The 21,111-nt window shown below is 38.7% G+C and overlaps 1 protein-coding gene and 1 pseudogene across 15 annotated transcripts in view; both read right to left on the bottom strand.

The window, feature by feature from the left end:
* NTRK2 (neurotrophic receptor tyrosine kinase 2) overlaps positions 1 to 21,111 on the bottom strand; it is a 214,899-nt gene that overhangs the window by 163,619 nt on the left and 30,169 nt on the right. For all 15 annotated transcript variants that reach the window (XM_078386149.1, XM_078386138.1, XM_078386136.1 and 12 more), the window contains exons 4-5: positions 19,315 to 19,383; positions 12,644 to 12,801 (exon numbers count right to left, since the gene is read on the bottom strand). In XM_078386149.1, coding sequence (XP_078242275.1) covers positions 12,644 to 12,801; positions 19,315 to 19,383 — 227 coding nt within the window. The remainder of the gene's footprint in view (positions 1 to 12,643; positions 12,802 to 19,314; positions 19,384 to 21,111) is intronic.
* On the bottom strand, positions 10,704 to 10,858 carry LOC140705111 (U1 spliceosomal RNA; annotated as a pseudogene).

Here is a 21,111-nt window from a genome sequence, read left to right as displayed (position 1 = left end):
GGAAGAGTAGTTTTTGTTCCTTTTACTTGAACTCTTCTGCATAGATTGTTTACTGCCATCATTTTTTTTACAGCAAATCAGAAAACAGTCTAACATATGTGTTTGGACCAGAAATACACAGAACATGGCTGAACATAACACATCCTTGGAAAGTCCAGGTCATTTAGTATATTATAGGTATTATTCTTAACTGTCACATAATAATTAATTATGAATTATCTTAAAAAGTATCTACCAAGAAAATTTTACATTCTAAACATGAGTAAGTTATTTTATGTATGTACTGCTTCAAACTACTTAAATAACTACAAGCTGACATCAATTGAGCTTTACAACTGTAAAGTAGCAAATTCTAGCTCATGGATCAGTTGTATCCATATACAGTACTGTATACCATTATGAAGAAGCCTATGGACTAGATGAAACATAACCTTGGAAATATTATATAATTTGTCATTACAGCAAAGGAGGGACAGAAATATCCCCTGACTGATTACTGTAGTGTTTCAGTTATTCCTGTTAATATGCTATCTTATCATCATCATCATCACGAGCTATAACTGAGCACTTCAAGTTTAATAGCAACTAAGTTTTTTAAGCAAGTATTCAACCACCTCAACCATGAAAAGCAGGTAAAGGCAAAATCACCAACTATTTCTATTTCTCACTTCACTGGCTAGCTAACATAAGTAATCTTATCAGAAACCCACTCCATTTCTCAGCAAGTCATTTACTAGGAGCTGACTGATTTAGGCCTTGCACTAATATCACTCATACAATTTTCTATACAATACTAAATTTATACTATGCAGAAATTATTACCACACAAAAATGCAAAACATCTGTCAAAATAAATGAAATACTTTAATTTCCGACATCCTTGCTGCTGTGTCTTCTTTTATAAAGTACAACCCGCTTGCCCTCTTGCAAGTTCACTGAAGTCCAGAAAGAAACAGTGATGAGAAACCTAGTGACAGGGTCAAATAGAGTACATTTTTCCCTATGATGCAGCAATGTTGTTTTTTAAAAAGCCAAAACAAATACTAATGCATCAAAGAAATGGGTGTTTTAATATCTCTTGGGATAGACTTTCTAAACAGAGAAAATGGGTTCAAAAGCAGTCTATTTCCACACAACAGGAGGAAAAAATGAGCAACCACACATTTATTACTGAACATATATTTGTAAGTAAATTTGATTGAATATACCCTACACAGATCTACATAGGAGTATATCTCACTGAGTTCAATGGGACTTACTCTCAGGTAGTTATGCACAGCATTCCAGCCTAGGTTTTTCATTCTTCCCAACTAAACTAAAAATAGCTTTATTTTTACTATTACAGTAAATCTTTCCTTTCCAGCAAAAAAATAAAAAATAAAAAATAAAAATAAATATGATGCATTGGTCAAAATCCTGTTGCCTAGATGTGCTGCCATGGAACTGATGGCACCAGTAGCAACAGAATATCCCTATTTAAAGTGTTCCTGTTTCGATTCTGAGTGAAGTCTTGAGAAAGAACTGAAATTGCTTTTTCTTTCTGAGGTATCTTCAATTTTAACATATAAACAGTGGGCAGGTGTAACATGTCCTTCTCCATGCTAGGTATAGCTCCACTTTTTAAAATCTGTCCAGTACAAATGAGAAAAAAAAATCTACTTCAGTTCATTTTAGAAGAATTTACCAAAATTCTCAACTCCACATTCAGAATGAAAAGAAGTTGAGGTTAAAAATCTTAAATTCAAGAAAAAGAGTAACTGGCAGATTTTCCCATTCCTAGTTGCATTTTTTTTTTACTTTGCATTTCTTGCACATTTAAAATAATGTACAGTGGGGTCTTGACTTGAGAACTTAATCCGTATTGGAAGGCGGTTCTCAAGTCAAAAAGTTCTTAGGTCAAATCTGCATTTCCCATAGGAATGCATTTAAAACCATTTGATCCGTATCTGCTCTTTTCCGTCCATAGAAACTAATGGGAAGCTGCTATTCTGCCTTCGACCACTAGAGGGGGATATTTTTTTCTTTTTTTCTTAGGTCAAGAAAGGTTCAGGGAAGGCAGGGAAAATACAGTCCAGGCAGTCTGAAGACTGTCTCCCAATCCACTCTCTAAACGCTGGGAGGAGTGAGGAAGCAGACAGGCACCCTTTTCACTGGCCAACAGTTAATTGAAAGTTCAAATTTTGCACTTTCCCTGCCTCCCACATGGGTTTTTTCAGTTCTTAACTCAAATCTAAGTATGTAAGTCAAGTCAATATTTTCCTATGAGAGTGGTTCTTAAGTCAAAATGTTCTTAACTCGAGCCGTTCTTAAGTGAAGACCCCACTGTAGCTATAGTAAGTAGCAAGTGCAAAAGAGGGCATGGCAAACAAAAACATAAAATAAAATAAATACATTATTGAACAGACACACTGTGACTCCATAACAGAGAGATAATAATAATATGTGTTGCAGGAGCAGTGTGGTGAGTTCATTTTTATTTCCTGCTCAATACAGAGGCTGGAATCATGGCTGAGTCCTCCTCCTGCCCTCTCCATTCTCCTTTATGCACTTTGGATTTGATTTAAAAGGAATCCACCATGCCCTTCTCAATCTTGCTTTTACCTTCTCCCTCCATATGATCCCAATCAATCCAGGGAATTTGCTCTTCCCTCCTGAATACAACAGCCCATCGGCTTTTCCATTAAAAACAAAAACAAAAAAACAAAAAACTACCTGTAACCATGCAATGGTGCACAGCAGCCTACCTTAGTTTCACTTCCCAGGATAGAGTTATTAGAGTACGAGTAGGATGTACAGTAACTCAAACTAATAAGAAGAATGTCTGAGTGAGGCAGCCTCAATTAAGATACAACTCAATTGGTTATTTTTAAAATTAATTTTGCTGCAGTTTTTGACCGTCCATTTAATGAAATAAAAAGACAAAAACAACCCACAGCTGATTATTTCCTCATGAATCACTGCAAATCTTTATAATACAACTACATTCTTTATTACCTTATATTATTTCCACTTCTTACATCTCATAATACTCCTATAATCTCATAATACTCCTATACACATCTATTCAGAAGTAGGCCCATTGACAGCAATGAGTTTACTCCTAGGTAAGCAAATAAAAGAAGGCAACCTTTAGTGTTCACATCCTATCTCCACCCTTTAATTTTCCCTACTCAACATTTTTTGAATTTGTTGATTTCTAGGTAATAATCTGGCATTGAAGGAAATGCATATAATGCATTAGTGTGATGCTGCATTTATGTGCACTCAAAAACACTTATTTTCCAGTCTCCTTATATTAACTGAAATCAGGCCACAGGCACCAGCCAATATTAATTCGCTTCTCTCACAAGAAGGTAAATTTGCATCATTTCTCTTCATTCACTCTTGAATCCTGAGATTGCAAACTTTACATTTTAGCCTACAACTCTCAGAATTCCCCAGTCAGCATAACATAGGAAGCTGCAGTCTAAAATGACAATGTTTACCCAGACCTTCACCTTGTGTATTCCGAATAGAAAGGGATAAAGCATTATATTTATACATAAATATCATTATATTTGATTACTTAAATTAGCACACGCAAATTTAATGCAAAAAATATCCTTTCAGGTGAAAAATGTCCTCTTTTCAGGTAATCCCTGTCCTCTGTTTCCTACTTTTTGGTCATCACTGTCCATGTTTTCAGGGATGCACCAATCGCCACTCTGCCACAAGGACATGGAACAGGATTCTACACTGCCACCAAAAAAAGGATTGTCTTTTAGCAAAAGAAATATCTGAACAATACAGACGAAGAATCCATGAGCGTTGGCAGGCACAGTTACAAAAAGTAATTTGCAGCCACTTCAAGGCACGTTGTTACTACAACAAAAGCATGCACAAAAACTGCCATTCAGATTTCATAAGCTATGAGAGTCCCATCACCTGCCCGGTTGCCCACATGGGTGCAGAAGCAGATTCCACAGGCAAGAGGGACACGTCTGCTATCCCTCCCTGCAATATATCCCTAAAACCTACCTGAAAGTCTGGGAAATCCTACATAAAGGAGCCAAGAGTTGCCAGATACTTCACTAATACACTATGGTGACATTTTAAGCATTCCAGCCAAGTGCTGCTTCATGCAAGTAATTTTCCAAACACTCCCATAGGGAAGTGGTTCTGAGTTTGATGCGAAACCGGCCAGTTGAACGCTCATTTCAGTGCCAAAGAATTTTTCAGTAAAAACTGTCCTTCCCTCTACACTTACGGATACTAAAATAAACAGGCAACCATTTTAAAGTTATAATCAAATATTTAAACCAATGCTGCCAAAAATATTATGGGAAAATGGTTCTGATGGAAATTACAGGCCTGACCTGAAGATTATCACCCCAGCTCCCAGCTCTCACTATGGTGCTACATGAATGACTCATTCATTTCCATCCTTATCATTGCCAAGGAATGGAGCCAAAAAAAGAAACATCAAACAGGAAGAAAAGTAGAATACAAAACACTAAGGAGCAGCAAAAAAAAAAAAAAAAAGATAAATAGAGGGGGGGGGGAATTCTAGTTTGTCCATGCTAATCTTCTAGATATGATTGTCTGTCCAAGGAAGGGCAATAGACTGGTGATTAGAAGGATGTATGGAAATTCCACAATAGGTAGTACATACTCTAAGGTCACAGGAGGGAGCAAGAACCAATTACTAGCTATAAGAATTATGGTCGTGTCAGAATCAATGAAGCCCAACTGGTAAGAATGAAAAGCAAGTAGGTGTCATGGCATAATTCCTTATGGATCTGCATTTTCCAAGATTTGTTTAAGACAGATGTTAGATCTGGCTGTTGTTCCTATTGTTTTAAAGGCATGGTCCTGCCTTGAACTTGTGGACTTGCATAGGTCAGTGAACAGGAAAGCCTTCTGCACATTAGAAATCGCATCTATCAGTTTTACAGAAAAGGCTGCACTATCACCATGGAACATGAATGCATACCCTGTCACAGAAGACAAAAGCAATAGTCAGGGATAATACAGACTATATCTGAACAACATCTCCAACATTGGCAATTATAGGCCCATCACCAATGTTTCTTTTCTTAGCAAGGTAGTTGAGAGGGTGGTGGCTGACCAGCTTCAGGCGGGCTTCAGGCCACGCCACAGCACGGAAACAGCATTGATCGCCCTGCTGGATGACCTACTTAGGGAGGCCGACAGGGGCAAAATGTCCTTGCTCGTCCCCCTTGATATCTCATCCACCTTTGATACCCTCGACCACGGTATCCTACTGGGGAGGCTCTCCGAGTTGGGGATTGGTGGCCTTCCTCTCGCTTGGCTCCGGTTCTTCTTGGACCCCAGAGAGTTCAGCTTGGGGAGAATGTATCAGCCCCGTGGTCCTTCAGTTGTGGGGTCCCGCAGGGTTCCATCATCTCCCCAATGCTGTTCAACATCTATATGAAGACACTGGGTGGGGTCATCTGGGGATGTGGAGCTTCATGTCATCAATATGCTGATGACACCCAGCTCTACATCTCCTTTTTTCCATCTGCAGTGGATGCCATTCCATCCCTTGGGTGCTGCCTGGATGCAGTCGAATGGACTAAGGTTGAATCCAGACAAGACAGAGATCCTGCAGGTCAGTAGTTTGGGGAACTCCCTCTCTTCTGGGGGTGTGTGACTCTCACCACAAAGAATTCAGTTCACAGTCTGGGGGTCCACCTTGACCCAGCGCTTACCATGGAGACCCAAGTAGCATCAGTGGTCTGTACTGTCTATTTCCATCTTCGGCGGATTGACCAGCTGTGTCCCTATGACGCGGAGGCACTCTCCACACTGGTCCATGCACTTGCAGTCTCAAGAACAGACTACTGTAACACTCTCTATGTGGGGCTTCCTTTGAGACTAATACGGAAGCTCCAGATGGTCCAGAACACAGCGGCCAGGCTATTAACAGGGGTGCAAAGATTTCACCATATTTCCCCCACCTTGGCCGCATTACACTGCCTACCTATCCGCTTCTGGATTGATTTCAAGGTGTTAACCATTACTGTACATACAAAGCCCTTAATGGTTTAGGCCCTCGATACCTGGCAGAGTGCCTTGTTCTGCCCAGTTCTACCCGTATCACCCACTGAGGGGGCCTAACACCAAGAGAGGCCTGGTGGGAAAAAACTAGAAATCAGGTCTTCTCGGCAGTGGTCCCTCATCTCTGGAACAACCTACCTGTAGAGATCCGCCTGACTCCCTCGTTGATGGTCTTCAAGACTAACTTGAAGACATGGCTATACAGGCAGGCCTTCCCTACAACCATTATCTAGCCTATCTCCCCTTTTCTTTCTCTCTCTTTCTCTTTCTTCTTTTCCCATCTTGGACTCTGTTATTAATCTGGATTTTACTTTAGTTTATTTTTATGATATATGTAAACCGCCCAGAGTAGACACATTCTAGATGGGCGGTATATAAATCTAATAAATAAATAAACAAAAAGCAAATGAAGACCCATTTGTGATAACCCAATGAAGACTTTTACGTGTTTGCTGCTATAGCAATCAGGGAACCATCAAACATCTTGTAGGTCTGCTGAAGGTATTTTCCCAACACAAGTATATTATTTAAACTTTACTCTCTTTTTGGGCACAGAAGATTAGACCTGATCTCATCAAACCACAACAATCTGAAGGTACAACAGTGTCAGAAACCAATGTCCTAGTGACTACAACTTGCAGGTTCTTCGAACTACTTGTAGCAAAGTCCAACAGACTGCCAGGAGATGTTCTCAGATACAGATAGCAGTGGAAGCAAGTAACATCAAGGGAATGTATGACGGTATCAAGCAGGCTTTAGCTCCAATACAGAAGAAATCTGCTCCTCTGAAGTCTGCTACAGGCATGATCATCTAGGACTGAGCACAGCAGATGGAATACTGGGTGTGGCACTACTCTGAGTTATATTCTAGAGGGAATGTAGTAACCAAAGAGGCATTAAATAATATTGATTGCCTGCCTGTCCTGGAAGAATTGGACAGCAAACCAACTTTAGCGGAAATAAAAGTGGCCTTGGATTCCCTCACCTCTGGCAAGGCACCTAGGAAGGATAACATCCCTGTTGAAGTGCTGAAGTGCTGTCAAGAGACCATCACCACTGAGCTGTATGAAATATTTTGTCTTTGCTGGAGGGAAGGTGGAGTACTACAGGACATGAAGGATGCAAACTGTACAAGAACAAAGGAGACAGCGGTGACTGAAATAACTACCATGACATCTCTCTTCTCAGTGTTGTAGGGAAGCTGCCTGCCCGTGTTGTGCTGAAGAGACTCCGGGTCCTTGCAGACAGAGTCTATCCAGAATCACAGTGTGGATTTCAGGCTAATAGATCCACAACTGACATGGTATTCTCCCTGCGACAGTTGCAGGAGAAATGCAGGGAACAACGACAGCCACTCTTTGTGGCCTTCATAGATTTTACAAAGGCCTTTGATTTGGTTAAGAGGGACAGCCTTTTTAAAATCCTTCCCAAGATTGGATGTCCACCCTGACTCCTTAACATCATCAGGTCCTTTCATGAGGAAAACAAGGACACTGTAGTTTTTGATGGTTCAACATCAGATCCCTTTGACATCCAAAGTGGAGTGAAACAGGGCTGTGTCCTCTCATCGACTCTGTTTGGGATCTTTTTTGCTGTCATGCTGAAGCACGCTTTGGGAAGTGAAACAGAAGGTGTCTACCCATGGACTAGATCAGATGGAAAGCTCTTTAATCTCTCTAGATTGAGAGTGAAGGCCAAAGTCCAACTGAAATGCATGGAGGACTTCCTCTTCACCAATGATGCAGCTGTTGTTGCCCATTCTGCTGAGACCTCCAATAACTCATGAATCGTTTTAGTAAGGCCTGCCAAGATTTTGGACTAACCATCAGCCTGAAGAAAACGCAAGACATTGGCCAGGGCATGGACTCATCTCCCTCTATTACCATCTCCAAGCAAGTATTGGAGGTTGTTTATGACTTTGTGTACCTTGACTCAACAATCTCTGATACTCTCTCTCTAGATGTCGAGCTGGATGAACGCACTGGCAAAGCAGCAACCATGTTCTCTAGACTCACAAAGAGAGTATGGTTCAATAAGAAGCTGATGGCATATACCAAGATCCAGGTCTATAGAGACTGTGTCCTGAGTACACTCCTGTAGTGCAATGAGTCCTGGACCCTTTGTACATGGCAGGAGAGGAAGCTGAACACGTTCAATATGTGTTGTCTCCGACGTATTTTTGGTATCACCTGGCAGGACAAAGTTCCAAATAGAGTAGTCCTAGAATGAGCTGGAATTTATAGCATGTATACATAACTACAGTGGCTCAGGAATGGCATGAGAATGGCTGATGGCTGGATTCCAAAATATCTCCTGTATGGAGAATTAGTGCAGGGAAATTGCCCCAGAGGGAGACCACAGCTGCAATACAAGGATATCTGCAAGCAGGATCTGAAGGCCTTAGGAATGGACCTCAACAGATGGAAAACTCTGACATCTGAGCATTCAGCCTGGAGGCAGGCAGTACAGCATGGCCTCTCCCAATTTGAAGAGACACTTGTTCAGCAGGCCGAGGCAAAGAGGCAGTCCCGAAACCAGCAACATGTGACATGGGACAGATTGTATTTGTCTTCAGTGTGGAAGGAATTGTCACTCTCGAATTGGCCTTCTTAGCCACACTAGACGCAGTTCCAAGACATTCAGAGCATGTTACCATAGTCTCTCAAGACTGAAGGATGCCTATACAAAAAATGTTCAAGGCACTCACTATTGTAGTGATCTAAAGACACTTTAGCCTGAGGAAACTTGCTTGAAGCAAGGGCCTTAGAATATATGTTTGAAATATAGGCAATGACTGGTCACAAGAAAATAATTCTGCAGCATGGTTCATTTGGAGAAAACATCAGCAAATACATGGTATTATCTTGATGTTGGTCGTGATCAAGATTTTTTAAGTTTTTAAGAATGTGTGTGATTAAGATATGACCAAGATTTTGCATGGAATTAACACGGTGTAGGATTTAGGAGATTAAGGTTAAAATCCAATGACAAGCTGTATGATCAAGATTGTGAATGATTGAGATTATATATGTCACTCTGTACTGTCATTTAGATCCAATGATTTGTACTGTCTGATAATTTGTACTGTCTGACTTGCCACCCACAGACTTGTTAAGGGGATGAAGAATACAAGAGTATTATTTTAAAAGGGAGAAATAAAGCCTAAAATTTGCTGAAGCGATAAGACTCAGTAAAGCAAGATTTCCATAAGGCTCATAAAGAGTAAAACAAAAGATCCAATACACTAATGGGCTGGAATATAAAACAGCAGATAACAAAAATAAAGGGGGGGGGTAGCTAAGAAGAGGATACACCTGTATCAAGGAGAATTAAAGAGAACAAAGTAGCAGCATAAAAAGTAAGCAGTGGAAATTAAGCTCTGGGCCAATGTCTGCACAATTGGCCCAGAAATGGAAACAAGATGCTGCTGACAACTTGTCATACAGAACTATGAAAATGAATAGTCAGGCCTGGATCGTCCTTTGTCTTTCTTACACAGTCAGAAGGGTTCTTCTGCTGTTAGTCTCTGTCCTTCTAATGCTCCTCCCTGCCTGGTGTCATTCTCCTTAGTGCTCCAGAGGGTTTCTCCACAACATATCTGTAGGGGAGCATAGGGAGTTGCAAGGCAGAAGGAAAGGTCACTGGAGATTACTTATGTATTCCACTGATAGTAGTCTTCTGTGAGTAGAGTACCACTCACAAGAATTGAGGATCCAAATCATTAGTTACTAATTAATTGTCTGTCCGAGAGTTATACTGTTTGATGTGCTGGTGATTAGATGGACCATAAAAGCTATCCAGAAATATCATGCATATGTTCCCCATAAAATTCTGTAACAGGTACTTCCACATAATTTAAGTAGATAGAAAAGGCGTGCCACTATCAGGTTGTTTTGACCAAAAAAAAAACATGTTTGACCTACAATGTTTGGAAGTTAAATTCTATTCTTAAACAAAATAAAATTCTATTTTCAGCATGATTCATCTACCTGAAAGTATTCACTTCTGAACAAAGTAGCTGTCATGGTGTTCATAACGCAAAACATGCACAATAGGAAAGATGGACTGACTTTTCAAGGTACATCTCTCATACGCTTTACCAGGCAAAATTGAATGATTGTTTAATATGGCAGCCTGAAAAAAACATTCTAACAAGAAGTCCTGCAAAATGAGACCCCAAAGTTAGGAAAGTTACTTCAAGATATGGACAAAAATCTCACAGATAGGCAGGCTGTTTCATTTGTGCTGGTCTTGCTTAAAAGTCAAATAACTTATGTGCAGGACTGTACCTGCAACATTGTCCCAAAATATGATGTATGACTCCAAAATATACCGTATTTTTCACTCCATAAGACACACTTTCCCCCCCAAATAGAGGGGGAGAAAGTATGTGCATCTTATGGAGTAAATACAGTAAAAAAAGGGGGCTCAGCCACCACCACCCTGAAGCTTCCCATTGCCATGCTGGGAGGCCTCTGAACTGGCACCAGAGACTGCTTGCTGTTTGGACCTCACCATTCTGCACTGCTGGCTTTCCAGGATCTGCTTTCTGCAGCCTACCTGGAAAAACAGCAAGGCCAATAGCAGTAGGCAATGAAAATAGGCAAGGACAAAAGGGGGAAAAAGAGTGATTCTAGAAAAACCAGGAGAAACCACAAACACAGTTCCCCACTTAGGCAGCTGATTTTCCCACATTTGGGGAAATCATAGGGATCAGCACATCCAAAGTGCAATAGATGAGCATTACCCTGGGAAAACCACTTTTACAATAATGGTATCTCCCCTGCCAGGTATGAGTTGGAATGGCCCCTGAAAATTCTTCCCCTTTCTGTGCCCTATCCCCCAAAAGCATGGTGACCCCCAGGCTGCACCTCCTGATCAGAGCAGGGCTGCACAGCCCCAGTCCTGAAAGAGACCAAGAGACCTACTCAGTGTTTTGGGGTGCCCCACAGGACCCCCATCAGGGGCTGGAATGTTCCTCCCACAATCCTCCAGTGCACAGATACTAGCATACCTAATATGCGGGGAAGGCAGGGAAATTCAAACATTCAGTTAGTGAAGAGGCTGCTTGTCTGCTTCCTTGCTAGTCCAAGCAGTTAGAGAGCTGGGAGAGAGACCTGGGATTGCTTGGCATTATCATTTTAAAATGTAAAATTTAGTTTAAAAGCTGCGTGTTTGGGGTTAAACTGTGCTTGGGTGAAAAGGTGCTCCATTTGAGTTGAAACCTGCTTGTGTAGAAACATGCATGCTTGCCTTAAAAATCTGCTTGTTTTTCTTTAAAAGCTGCTTGTTTTGGGTTAAACCGTGCCTGGGTGAAAAGGTGCTCAGTTAGAGTTGAAACCTGCTTGCCTGGGAAGCGTTTCAGACCAGCGCTGATCAGCTGTTAGGTGAGGAGAGGGGAGGGGGCAGGAGCAGAGAAGAGCACAAAATGGCTGCTGGCTGCCAGCTGCCTGCTGGCTTTTAGCTGTTTGGGGCTCTTTTTTGACTGTTCTGGGGTCTACCAAGGCACTGTAAAGAGCTGGGCTCAGTCTACAGTACCTGGTAAGTGACTTTCTTTTAATTTTTTAAAAGTTTCTGACCTTTTTTTCCCATAAGAATGCATTAATTAATTTTCAATGCATTCTTATGAGAAATTTGGATTCGACTTGCAAATTTTTCAACTACTTCTGGGCATCTAATAGAGAATGTATTTCCAAAGGGTGTTGCAGCAAGGAAACTAACTGCCTCGTGACTTCTAACTGGATTACAGTACCTGCTTCCTGATTTCAGCTACTATAGTTTGTATTCAGTTTTTTTGGCTCATCAAGAACATTGTTCATGGCTGTTGTGCCTTGCATGCTATAAATGTTCAATTACATCAGAAACCTGAGATTTGGTCTTATGCTGAGCATGTGCTACTGCTGGTGAATGGGTTAAGCTTTGTGTTGCTGTTCTTTTGCATAACCTAAAGTAAATAAGGAAAACCAGCTGTTAAATAGTTTAATTCCACTATTTATCCTCCACACAACTAAAAGGGACCTCTCAATGCAGTGCCAAATCAGACAAACCATTTCTAACTTAATATAGGCTTGAGCTGTAGATGGGCAGAGTCGCACAACAATCTCATCTGTCATTGAGACATTTCTATAAGCATGGGGAGGAGGTGGATGAAAGGAAATGTAAAATATAGGTAGCGTGGTATAGGTCTTATCACTGGCTGATAATGGTCTATATGTACTTGAATTAAATTTATGGTACACAAATTTATGGTACATAAATCAGAATACACAAAGCTTTGAGTCTCTCCATTTGTTAATGACAGTGGTAATGGTTCTTAATGCCACTGTTGACTGCTGTTCACTTTACATGGTTCAAATGTTATTCTGTTATAGTTTATTAAATATTTTATTACACTATTTGGTTCAGAATATAATTTCCCTGTTTTCCTCCTCTAAAAATTATGTGCATCTTAAGGTCCGGTGCGTTTTATGGAGCAAAAATTACGGTAAATCACTGTAATCCATAATGAACCCTTCTAACACAACTCATGTCAAAATTAACTTCAAATACATATGACAGTTACTATAAAATAAAAGAGCATTACCACAATTTGGAATTGGCTTCTCCATCAGAGATATTCTCTGGTTGTAGTCATTCATACAGTAAAAATCCTGAACTTCTGTTTTTGGATTCCTGGTCTCTTGGAATATCTTGATCCACATAATGTCACAGGAACACTTGAATGGATTGCCTTCTAAAATCCTACAGCAGTAAAAAAACAGAAGTTAAAGACATTTTAAAAATCAGATAATATACAAAAGGATAGATCGCAGGAGTGATTTCATCTTTAAAAAATTGTTCAATACTGTACAGTGGTTTCACAAGTCATACACAGGTTAGTTTCCTGATTAATTTAAGACTGTACTGAATGCCTACACTGTGCCCATAAGTATGTTAAGTAGAAACAAAAGCCCAACTTCCCTCCATACCCACCAGATGTGCTTTGATCCCCAGACATCCACAGAACTTACGTGCATTGTCCATGCACTCTAATATAATTAAAAACTCAGTCTGTATCTGAATAGAACAATTAATTCTGAAAGTCTTCTACTTCAGAAAGTACTCTCTGTGTTTGTGTGTGAGAGAAAATGGAGGTTGTTCATGGCCTCTTCTAAAATGCATCATACCGCCATTAGTTTTTGTAAGCTCTTCTACTAAGAATAAACAATTTTCTATAAATCTACCTTTCACAGTTTAAAACTGTATTAAAATAATGAAGGAGGGTATTAGAAAAAGCAGCCCTGAAAATGAAACTCCGTTTAAAAGTATGGCTTGGAAATAGTTTACTATAGGCATTCAAAACAATTGGATAGGTTTCAAGCTGAGCAAGACCACTCTACCGTAACATTCTGACAGCTTAGCAATGTTTTTGTTAAAACTTAGAGGTGTTGTATGTAGTTCTAATAGTTTGCACTCTTTGTAGTTCAACGCCTTTGTATTACAATATTCGGGTCTACTAAGAAATCTTTGATGCTGTGGGCCCTTGTAACTCCAGGGTCTGCAAAAGATACAGTCGAAACAATGTTATCAGCACAATGGCAACTTGCCATATATTAAGTTAGAAACTTCTGAAATTACAAATTCTACTGGGGGGGTTGATTTAAGATTTTCCATTTATGCTGTGATTTTAAAATTGCTTATGCTCTAATATTGTTCTTTTTGGTTGTTGTGGGTTTTTCAAGCTCTTTGGCTGTGTTCTGAAGGTTGTTCTTCCTGACGTTTCGCCAGTCTCTGTGGCCGGTATCTTCAGAGGACAGCACTCTGTTCTTTTTACTTACATAACTTTGTTAAGATATTTTTCATAGATATGACTTAATTGGGGAGTTAAATATTTGTAACTTTAGAGAATATATCTTTGTAATACTTTTATTCTTAACTATTTTGTAACACCTACTGGTTTACTATTTTATTTTGATGCATCACATTAATTTTTGTTGAAGCGTTTATGATTGGTTTGAGTAGTTACTTATATATACTTTTATTTATATCATTATTTTTTATATTCTTATTTCTATAACACAGTGCTAGATTTTTATAGTTAACATTTTGGGTATATAACCATAACCATACATTAAATATACAACCATATACTTATTTATATATGCTTATATATACTATTCAATATTCAGAAGAAGGGAGGCTTATACAAGGTTCAGAATATTCCTCTGGGCCACACTGGATTTAACCCCTTTAGAAATATGTCAACTGTGAAGAATACCGGCTTCTGTTTTTTTCCTAGTGGTCTATTAAATTTTACAAAACTCTTAGGGAGGTTCAGGAATCAGGTTATCTGATCTGACAAATTTTGACAAAGCAAATAATTTTTTTAATCTACTAATCTAAATCAGCACTGGGCAAATTGTGCTTCTCCAAATATTGTTGGACTATAAACCCCAGCAAACTTTTGTTGTTGTTTAACCATTTAGTTGTGTCTGACTCTTCATGACCCCATGGACTAGAGCATGCCAGCAAACTAGACCAGCAAAATCCATGATGGGGGCTGATGGGAGTTGCAATCCAATAATATCTGGAGAGTTACAAATTGCTCAGCCCAGATCTAAGAGATCAGTTGATTAAATGATGCAGCCTGACAACTAGGTCTTGAACTGGAGAAAACTGATGTGGTGCTGCTGAATTCAGCAATCTTTTGTTCCACATTTATGTGCACAGAAACAAATATTCAGCCTCCTGAGTAATTTAATTCACTGTAGCAAAACATATTCTGGATTGAGAATAATATCTGATGCTGTTTGTATTTTTTTCCCATAACGGACTTTTGGATGTGTTCTCTATTCTGGGATAAAATGAGCTCCCCCTTATGGTCAAACTGACAGAAATATGATTCAAGTAAGAGATGTAACTATTTCACCAATAATAATAATTGTCTGCAAAGAGAAATAAGGTTTAGCCAATATGAAACACTACCAACAAAAACACAACAGGGGTATTCTGAAAAGCATATTCTGAAAAATTATAATGAAAATGTTGTTGATTTATTACTGTTAAAATGTGAACAACTGTGCTACATAGTAAATACATATTTACTATATATTTACATAGGTATATAGTAAATACATAAAACTATGCTCCATCATTTCCCCCTCAAACACCCAATTAGAAGAAGAAACAGAAAAGCACTAATTACAACAATCTACTGGAATCATATTTGATTTTAACACAGTCTTCAAATTTTTTTGCCAACACAGTCTCTGCAGAATACTTTCAAAGTTCAGATACTTTCAAGGCTGTTTGACTAGACTCAGGCCAAAATAAATAGATTAAGCAGAGTGTTTTATAAATCTGACAAATTCTCATTAACAGATTTTAAAAGGTTAAGCATCCACTCCTATTGAGAGTCATTATGGCTTGGGTCAATAGTTAGGGTTATGTCCAATAGTATAAATGAGATAGATAGGAAGGTAGGGAGGGAAGGAGAACCCTATTTCCTGAGGGGATGGGAGAGCTAAAAGTAACACAGAACACTGAATTCCTGAGGGCTACATCAAACATGAAGTTAATAATGTGAATGCGATCAACGTGCACATTTTTGTTATGCAGACAGAAAGTAAGAGACGGAGTCTCAGCAGCCCTGAAAGATAAACTTAATGTAGTAGATCATCACTAATGCATTGTATAATTTATTTTAAAATATTAAAAATATTTTCTTTGCCTTGTCTGAGGGTCGAGTTGAGAAACTGCCTACAGCCAAATCTGTGATAAAGCAATTTTTAATATGTATATTATATAGTAGGAGTATATGTACTACAGTCTAAAAAAAATTTCACTTCCCTTCCCCTCCACCAAGGAACAGCAAAAGGGTTCATCCTGCTAATATCCTGAAGGGCTCAATTATTAGAACACTTCATGATATCAGAAAGTGCAACAAGAAGGAGCCAGATCAAAAGAGGGTCCCTTGAGCTCCGATATGCCATTTGGTTGCAAGGACTGCATAAAACAGCGTATCGCCCCTCTAGCCAATCCCAAGGAACCCTATTTAGCCCACACCAGCCCTCTCCAAAAGGGACAATGTGGACAAATACTGAGACTGAGATCTATAGAAAGACAACATCAGTATCTGCCAAGCTGCTACAGCTAGAAAAGTAGCTTTCACTCTGTTTTATAACTAGTCGAAACTAAAGCTGCATCCAGGTCTACTCCAAAAAATATGAGACCAGGAACCTCTAGATAAAAGACCTGGAAAATAGCTAGAAATAACCAGACCCCAGTAAAGTTACTTTCTGGACTACAGTTCCCACAACCCCCTAACCAGTATAGAATATTCTGAAGGTTGTACTCAAGAAAGTAACTCTGCCAGGCCCTGGATATAATCAGTGTACAGTACTCTCAACATTTAATTACCCCATCAGACATTGGGGTGGACAGGGAGATGACAGCAATGCCCAGTAATCTATTTGTTCTTCCCCATGCCAAGTGAATATTATGTTTATATTTATTTTATGCTGCTTTGTGGTTTTTTGTGCACTTTAACTAGAATATAGCAGGTCTGCAATGCTCCTATCTGAATCCGTAAAACCTTAGGGGTGCTTTTATTCATTTCCAATATATGTGCTCATCAGAATGTAAACTAAATCCCCAGAAAGATTTAATGGGATAATGGTAAGCAATGTTTCCTCAGATTTCAGTACAGCAACACAAGCCTAGCCATAAACACTGTGTAAACAACACAAACCATACATATGCAATTCTCACACCTTAACAATCAACCCCTCTACTCCATGCTCAGTACACATCATTTGCGGTTTATTGCTCCTTCTCTTCTCTCAATAATATTTCCACCCCCTTCTCTTTCTGGAATAATATTTTCTTCTGATTATTGCTAACCATTTATTGCTATGTTTTTCAATATGGTCTTCATCCTTATTTTTCCAGTAACTTCCCATCTCCCTTCAAATCTCTACTTTATTAGATTGACTTGCTGTTAGCATCCAAATACCTCATAAACAACAAATTTAATCTCTTGGAAGTTCTTTAAAGCTTTGGCCTTTTAAAACCCCTCTCAACTCATACCTACCCTGACATCTAAAAAAGAAACCGATTACACAGAAGTCAAAGGACAGTCAGTAAAGAAGATTGGATTGTTTTTATTGGCAATTCCATTTATTATAAAGAAAAAATTAAATTTGGTCATTAGAGCATTTCCCCCTCTTACAGATACATGAGACAAACTGCACTATCAAGTCAATTTACATAATACGGATTAGATGTTCAGTTTAGTCATCAGCAGAATGCCTTTTTTTTCTTAAATTAAAAAAGCTGTGCTCACTTAAACCCTTGTCATGTGCTAGCATAAGCTTTTTGAACTTTCAGAGTTCATGTGCACCCATACGAAAGATCAAAAGGAATAATGTAAAACACCATCATAAGGCATTTATGTCAACACATTAATATGAGCTACCTAAAAACTATCACATTCATCTGAATAATACTATTTTTATTACAGAGGTTATGTCAGCTAAAATACTAGGAGCAGGATATTTATTAAGAAACTATTCATCTTCAGGGAAAGGCTTGAAATGTTTTTTTAAATGAGACTTTTTCAAATGTCAAAGGATTCTAGCATAATAGATCAAATCAGAACATTTTATCAGCTAATGAACTTTGCCATACAATGAAATATTCTCTGAAACATAAAACTAGAATAGTTATATTATTGTAATTATCAAAAGTTTTCCTGAATACTGGCCATAATCCTATTGCTTATGTCCCATTATGTTAAGTCAGATAATGTAAACTATTATGGCACCTTGCCACTAGTTAAAAATCAATGTTCATATTTCTTCTTGTCTGCCAAGTTATGCAACTGGCATAGAACACACAATGCAAACCTTAAGTTCTTAACTAATGACAATTCACCATAGCAATTTACACTGTTTGTCTTGCAGGACACTACTGTAAGGCATAAGTAAAAGGATTCTGACCATTAGGTCCTTTCCTTTCATGTAAAGTCATTAATTTTGCTTGTAATGTACAAGCTGCATTGACAAGCACAATGTATGTCAGCTACAGTGAGCATCAGGTTTATGTTACCTATGCTCCTCCCATAAATGATCAGGGAAAGGCCCACAAAAGCTTTTCCTTCTGTTTCTAATTAGCCACATTACTGTCTATGATTTTGACTAATGCTAACTACGGTTTGTTTCAACAAACTGGCATCAGAAATTATAGCCTAAAGTTGGCTTGTCTGAAACCAATCAGTATTAATGTTAACCACAATTTGTCACACAAGATCGCTCATGATACTTCACTATTAGCTGAACTGGGTAAGGCTGATGGGAACTGTAATCCTAACTACATTTAGAGTACAATTTTTCCATCCTTGCTTTCAATCATCACTTTATACTTTGTATTTGAGAGCAAAGACATAAAAGACATAGCGAAACCTACTCCATATGGCCTGGTGCCTGTAGAAGCAGCCACATAAGACCTTAAATTGTATATTCCCCAGGTGGGGGGGGCACGGGGGGAATTGCCTGAGCTCTGTTTTAGGAGATGGGTCATAAATTCCAAACTGTTAGCCAGGGAAGGCTCTTTAAAAACAACTTGCATACTGCACTATCTCCATCTAAGAAATGAACCTGGCTTCAACATCCTCAGCCATGTGGATCTCGGACATTAATAACAACATATAAGTTGGAACAACCCGCATGAACTTGATACACAGCCTTGAATAAAATGTTTTATCATGTCAAGCTAGCTGTTTGTTTTTTGTTTTCTGGGGTTTTTTAAGTTTATATTCTTAATGGTCTATTAAAGGTATCTCTTGTACCCTTATTTGTATTCTCCATGTTGTAGCCAGTACCAAATAAAGAAAAGAAAAGAAAAAGCACAACTGTAAATCACGAGTATTTTCATCATTATCATCTGCTATCGTCAATTCCAACTTATGCAACCCTTTTCAGGGTTTACCACGAAGAAAGCAGTTTACCATTTAATTCTTCTAGGGATACCCTGGGACTGTGCAGCTTGCCCAAGGCCACACAGGTTGGTTCTACTCCCAGGAGGAACAGTGGAAAGCTGAACTCCCAACCTGTGGCTCTCCAACCAAATAACTAAACCACTAAGCTATTCAACCAGAAGTATTTTACTGATATTCAAAACCCTAATATACTGCTGCTGCTGGCAATAATGCTAATAATATTCATAACAGCAGCAACCTTCACCTCTTAAAAATAATAATAAAAAGATATTACTCACAGATCAGTCAGATTCAGATGTCTGAAAGTCTTTCGGAACAAACTTGAAAGCTTATTTCTTGAGAAGTTACTGTAAAGAAAAATAATAATGTCATTATTAAAAGAGAAGATGATGAGAGGGGAACGTTATAATCTAGGAGCTAGTAAACTTTATTTTGCACTTCTGCTGGGGGAATGACCTACAAAACAGCTACAGGGTGTCCTTTCTCTTGACTCAAAACAAAGATAAATGCTGGTTGCAATGGGTACCTCTGAACAGGTCCATTCCTGTAAAATAAAAATTATGGATTAAGTTCTACTCCAAAGATCTGCTCAGAGACTGACTTCATGCTCAATTTATTTATAAGTAAAATACATGTTTATCATTTCTTCTTTGATCCTTCATCAAAGTCTTCCCTCACCTGAACACTGACCACATGCCAAATATGTTCATAAGCCTTTTAAGATATGCTTTTCTAATTGCATGTGCAATGTGTGCTCACATGAAAGATCACAGCAAAAAAAAAGTAAAATGCATTCATTAGGGTTTTCCCGTCAATTAAGCATTTACTACTTCATATTAAAATGAACTTGAATGCCTTCCACTAGACTGAAGATCAGAAGCATTCTTGTTCCAGACTAGGTTCATATGGGCATCTTACACAGTGTGAGGCACACAAAACAGAAAAGTCTGCATACTAGAAACACACCTAATTTTTAATGGGAATTATATGCCCATCAATTATATGGGAATTACAGGTTGACAGGTAGACTGTTGGGTCTTTAAGCCAAGTAAAGCTCATGGGTGGAAGAGTTTTCTTGTTTGAAACCTACTTATTTGAAAACTATCACTTTTTCCTGTTGGGCCTGGAAGAAACATGCGAGTTGCCACCATTTGCCAATGATGCATCTCCACCCTAGGACTGGAGCTGCGTGTACTCCAAACTCAACATTTTACAGATAGGCTCCATTAATTTTGCAGAGACATAGCTCAGGCAAACCTGCACAACTGAACAACCACATGTGTAAACAAAGCCTGTTCTTTGACAAATTACCATTGACAAATTACAAAACAAAGCACACTTCATTGGTAGTCTATGGAAAACATGAAAGAACACAATCCAAGAATTTTAATACTTAAAAGAATTTCCTCTCCTAATGATGAGCTATCTGTACTGTACACTTGGGCCCTAAGGGAAAAGCTAAGCACTCCACAAAAAGGAAGTGAAAACACTGCGATAATTAAAAATGGAATCAAGAAAATACCATTATCAATTTTTGTTCATTTAATGTTCAATTGTTGAGCTGTTTGACATACATTAGGACAGAACAGGAAACACGTAAATTCATCTAGAATGGCAAAACATATTGGGCTGGCCTAATTTACACACAATGCTGAATTATAGTTTGAATTATACATTGTCTCCACCCTGCCCTTATCCTCTCCTTTGGGATGGCTGCAAGGAAGACACTGGAAGCATTTACATCCACTTTCAACCATCCAGAAGTGTTCCTTATACCTAAACACTACTGTTAGTGTTATCTGTAGTTTAGTAAAGTGTGCCAGGATTTAATCACGGTTTGAGGTTGGCTTGTTTTAGTAAACCACGTTAACTCAGTTTGTCTAGGGTGAACACACGGGGAACCACAGGTAACAGAAAACAAATCAAAACTTCCTTCCAGGGGTAGAAGAGAAGAATAATGAAAGTGTAGAGTGCACATTAAATTATAATTCAGGATTGTGTGTGAATACAGCCATTTTGAGGATGCTTCACTGACAAACAACTAATGAGACACTTATCTTATGTAAATCAATTAA

The sequence above is a fragment of the Pogona vitticeps genome, chromosome 2 (assembly GCF_051106095.1).
Source record: "Pogona vitticeps strain Pit_001003342236 chromosome 2, PviZW2.1, whole genome shotgun sequence".
Classification (NCBI taxonomy): domain Eukaryota; kingdom Metazoa; phylum Chordata; class Lepidosauria; order Squamata; family Agamidae; genus Pogona; species Pogona vitticeps.
Note: the sequence above shows the minus strand (reverse complement) of the source record. Positions and strands in the feature narration are given on the sequence as shown.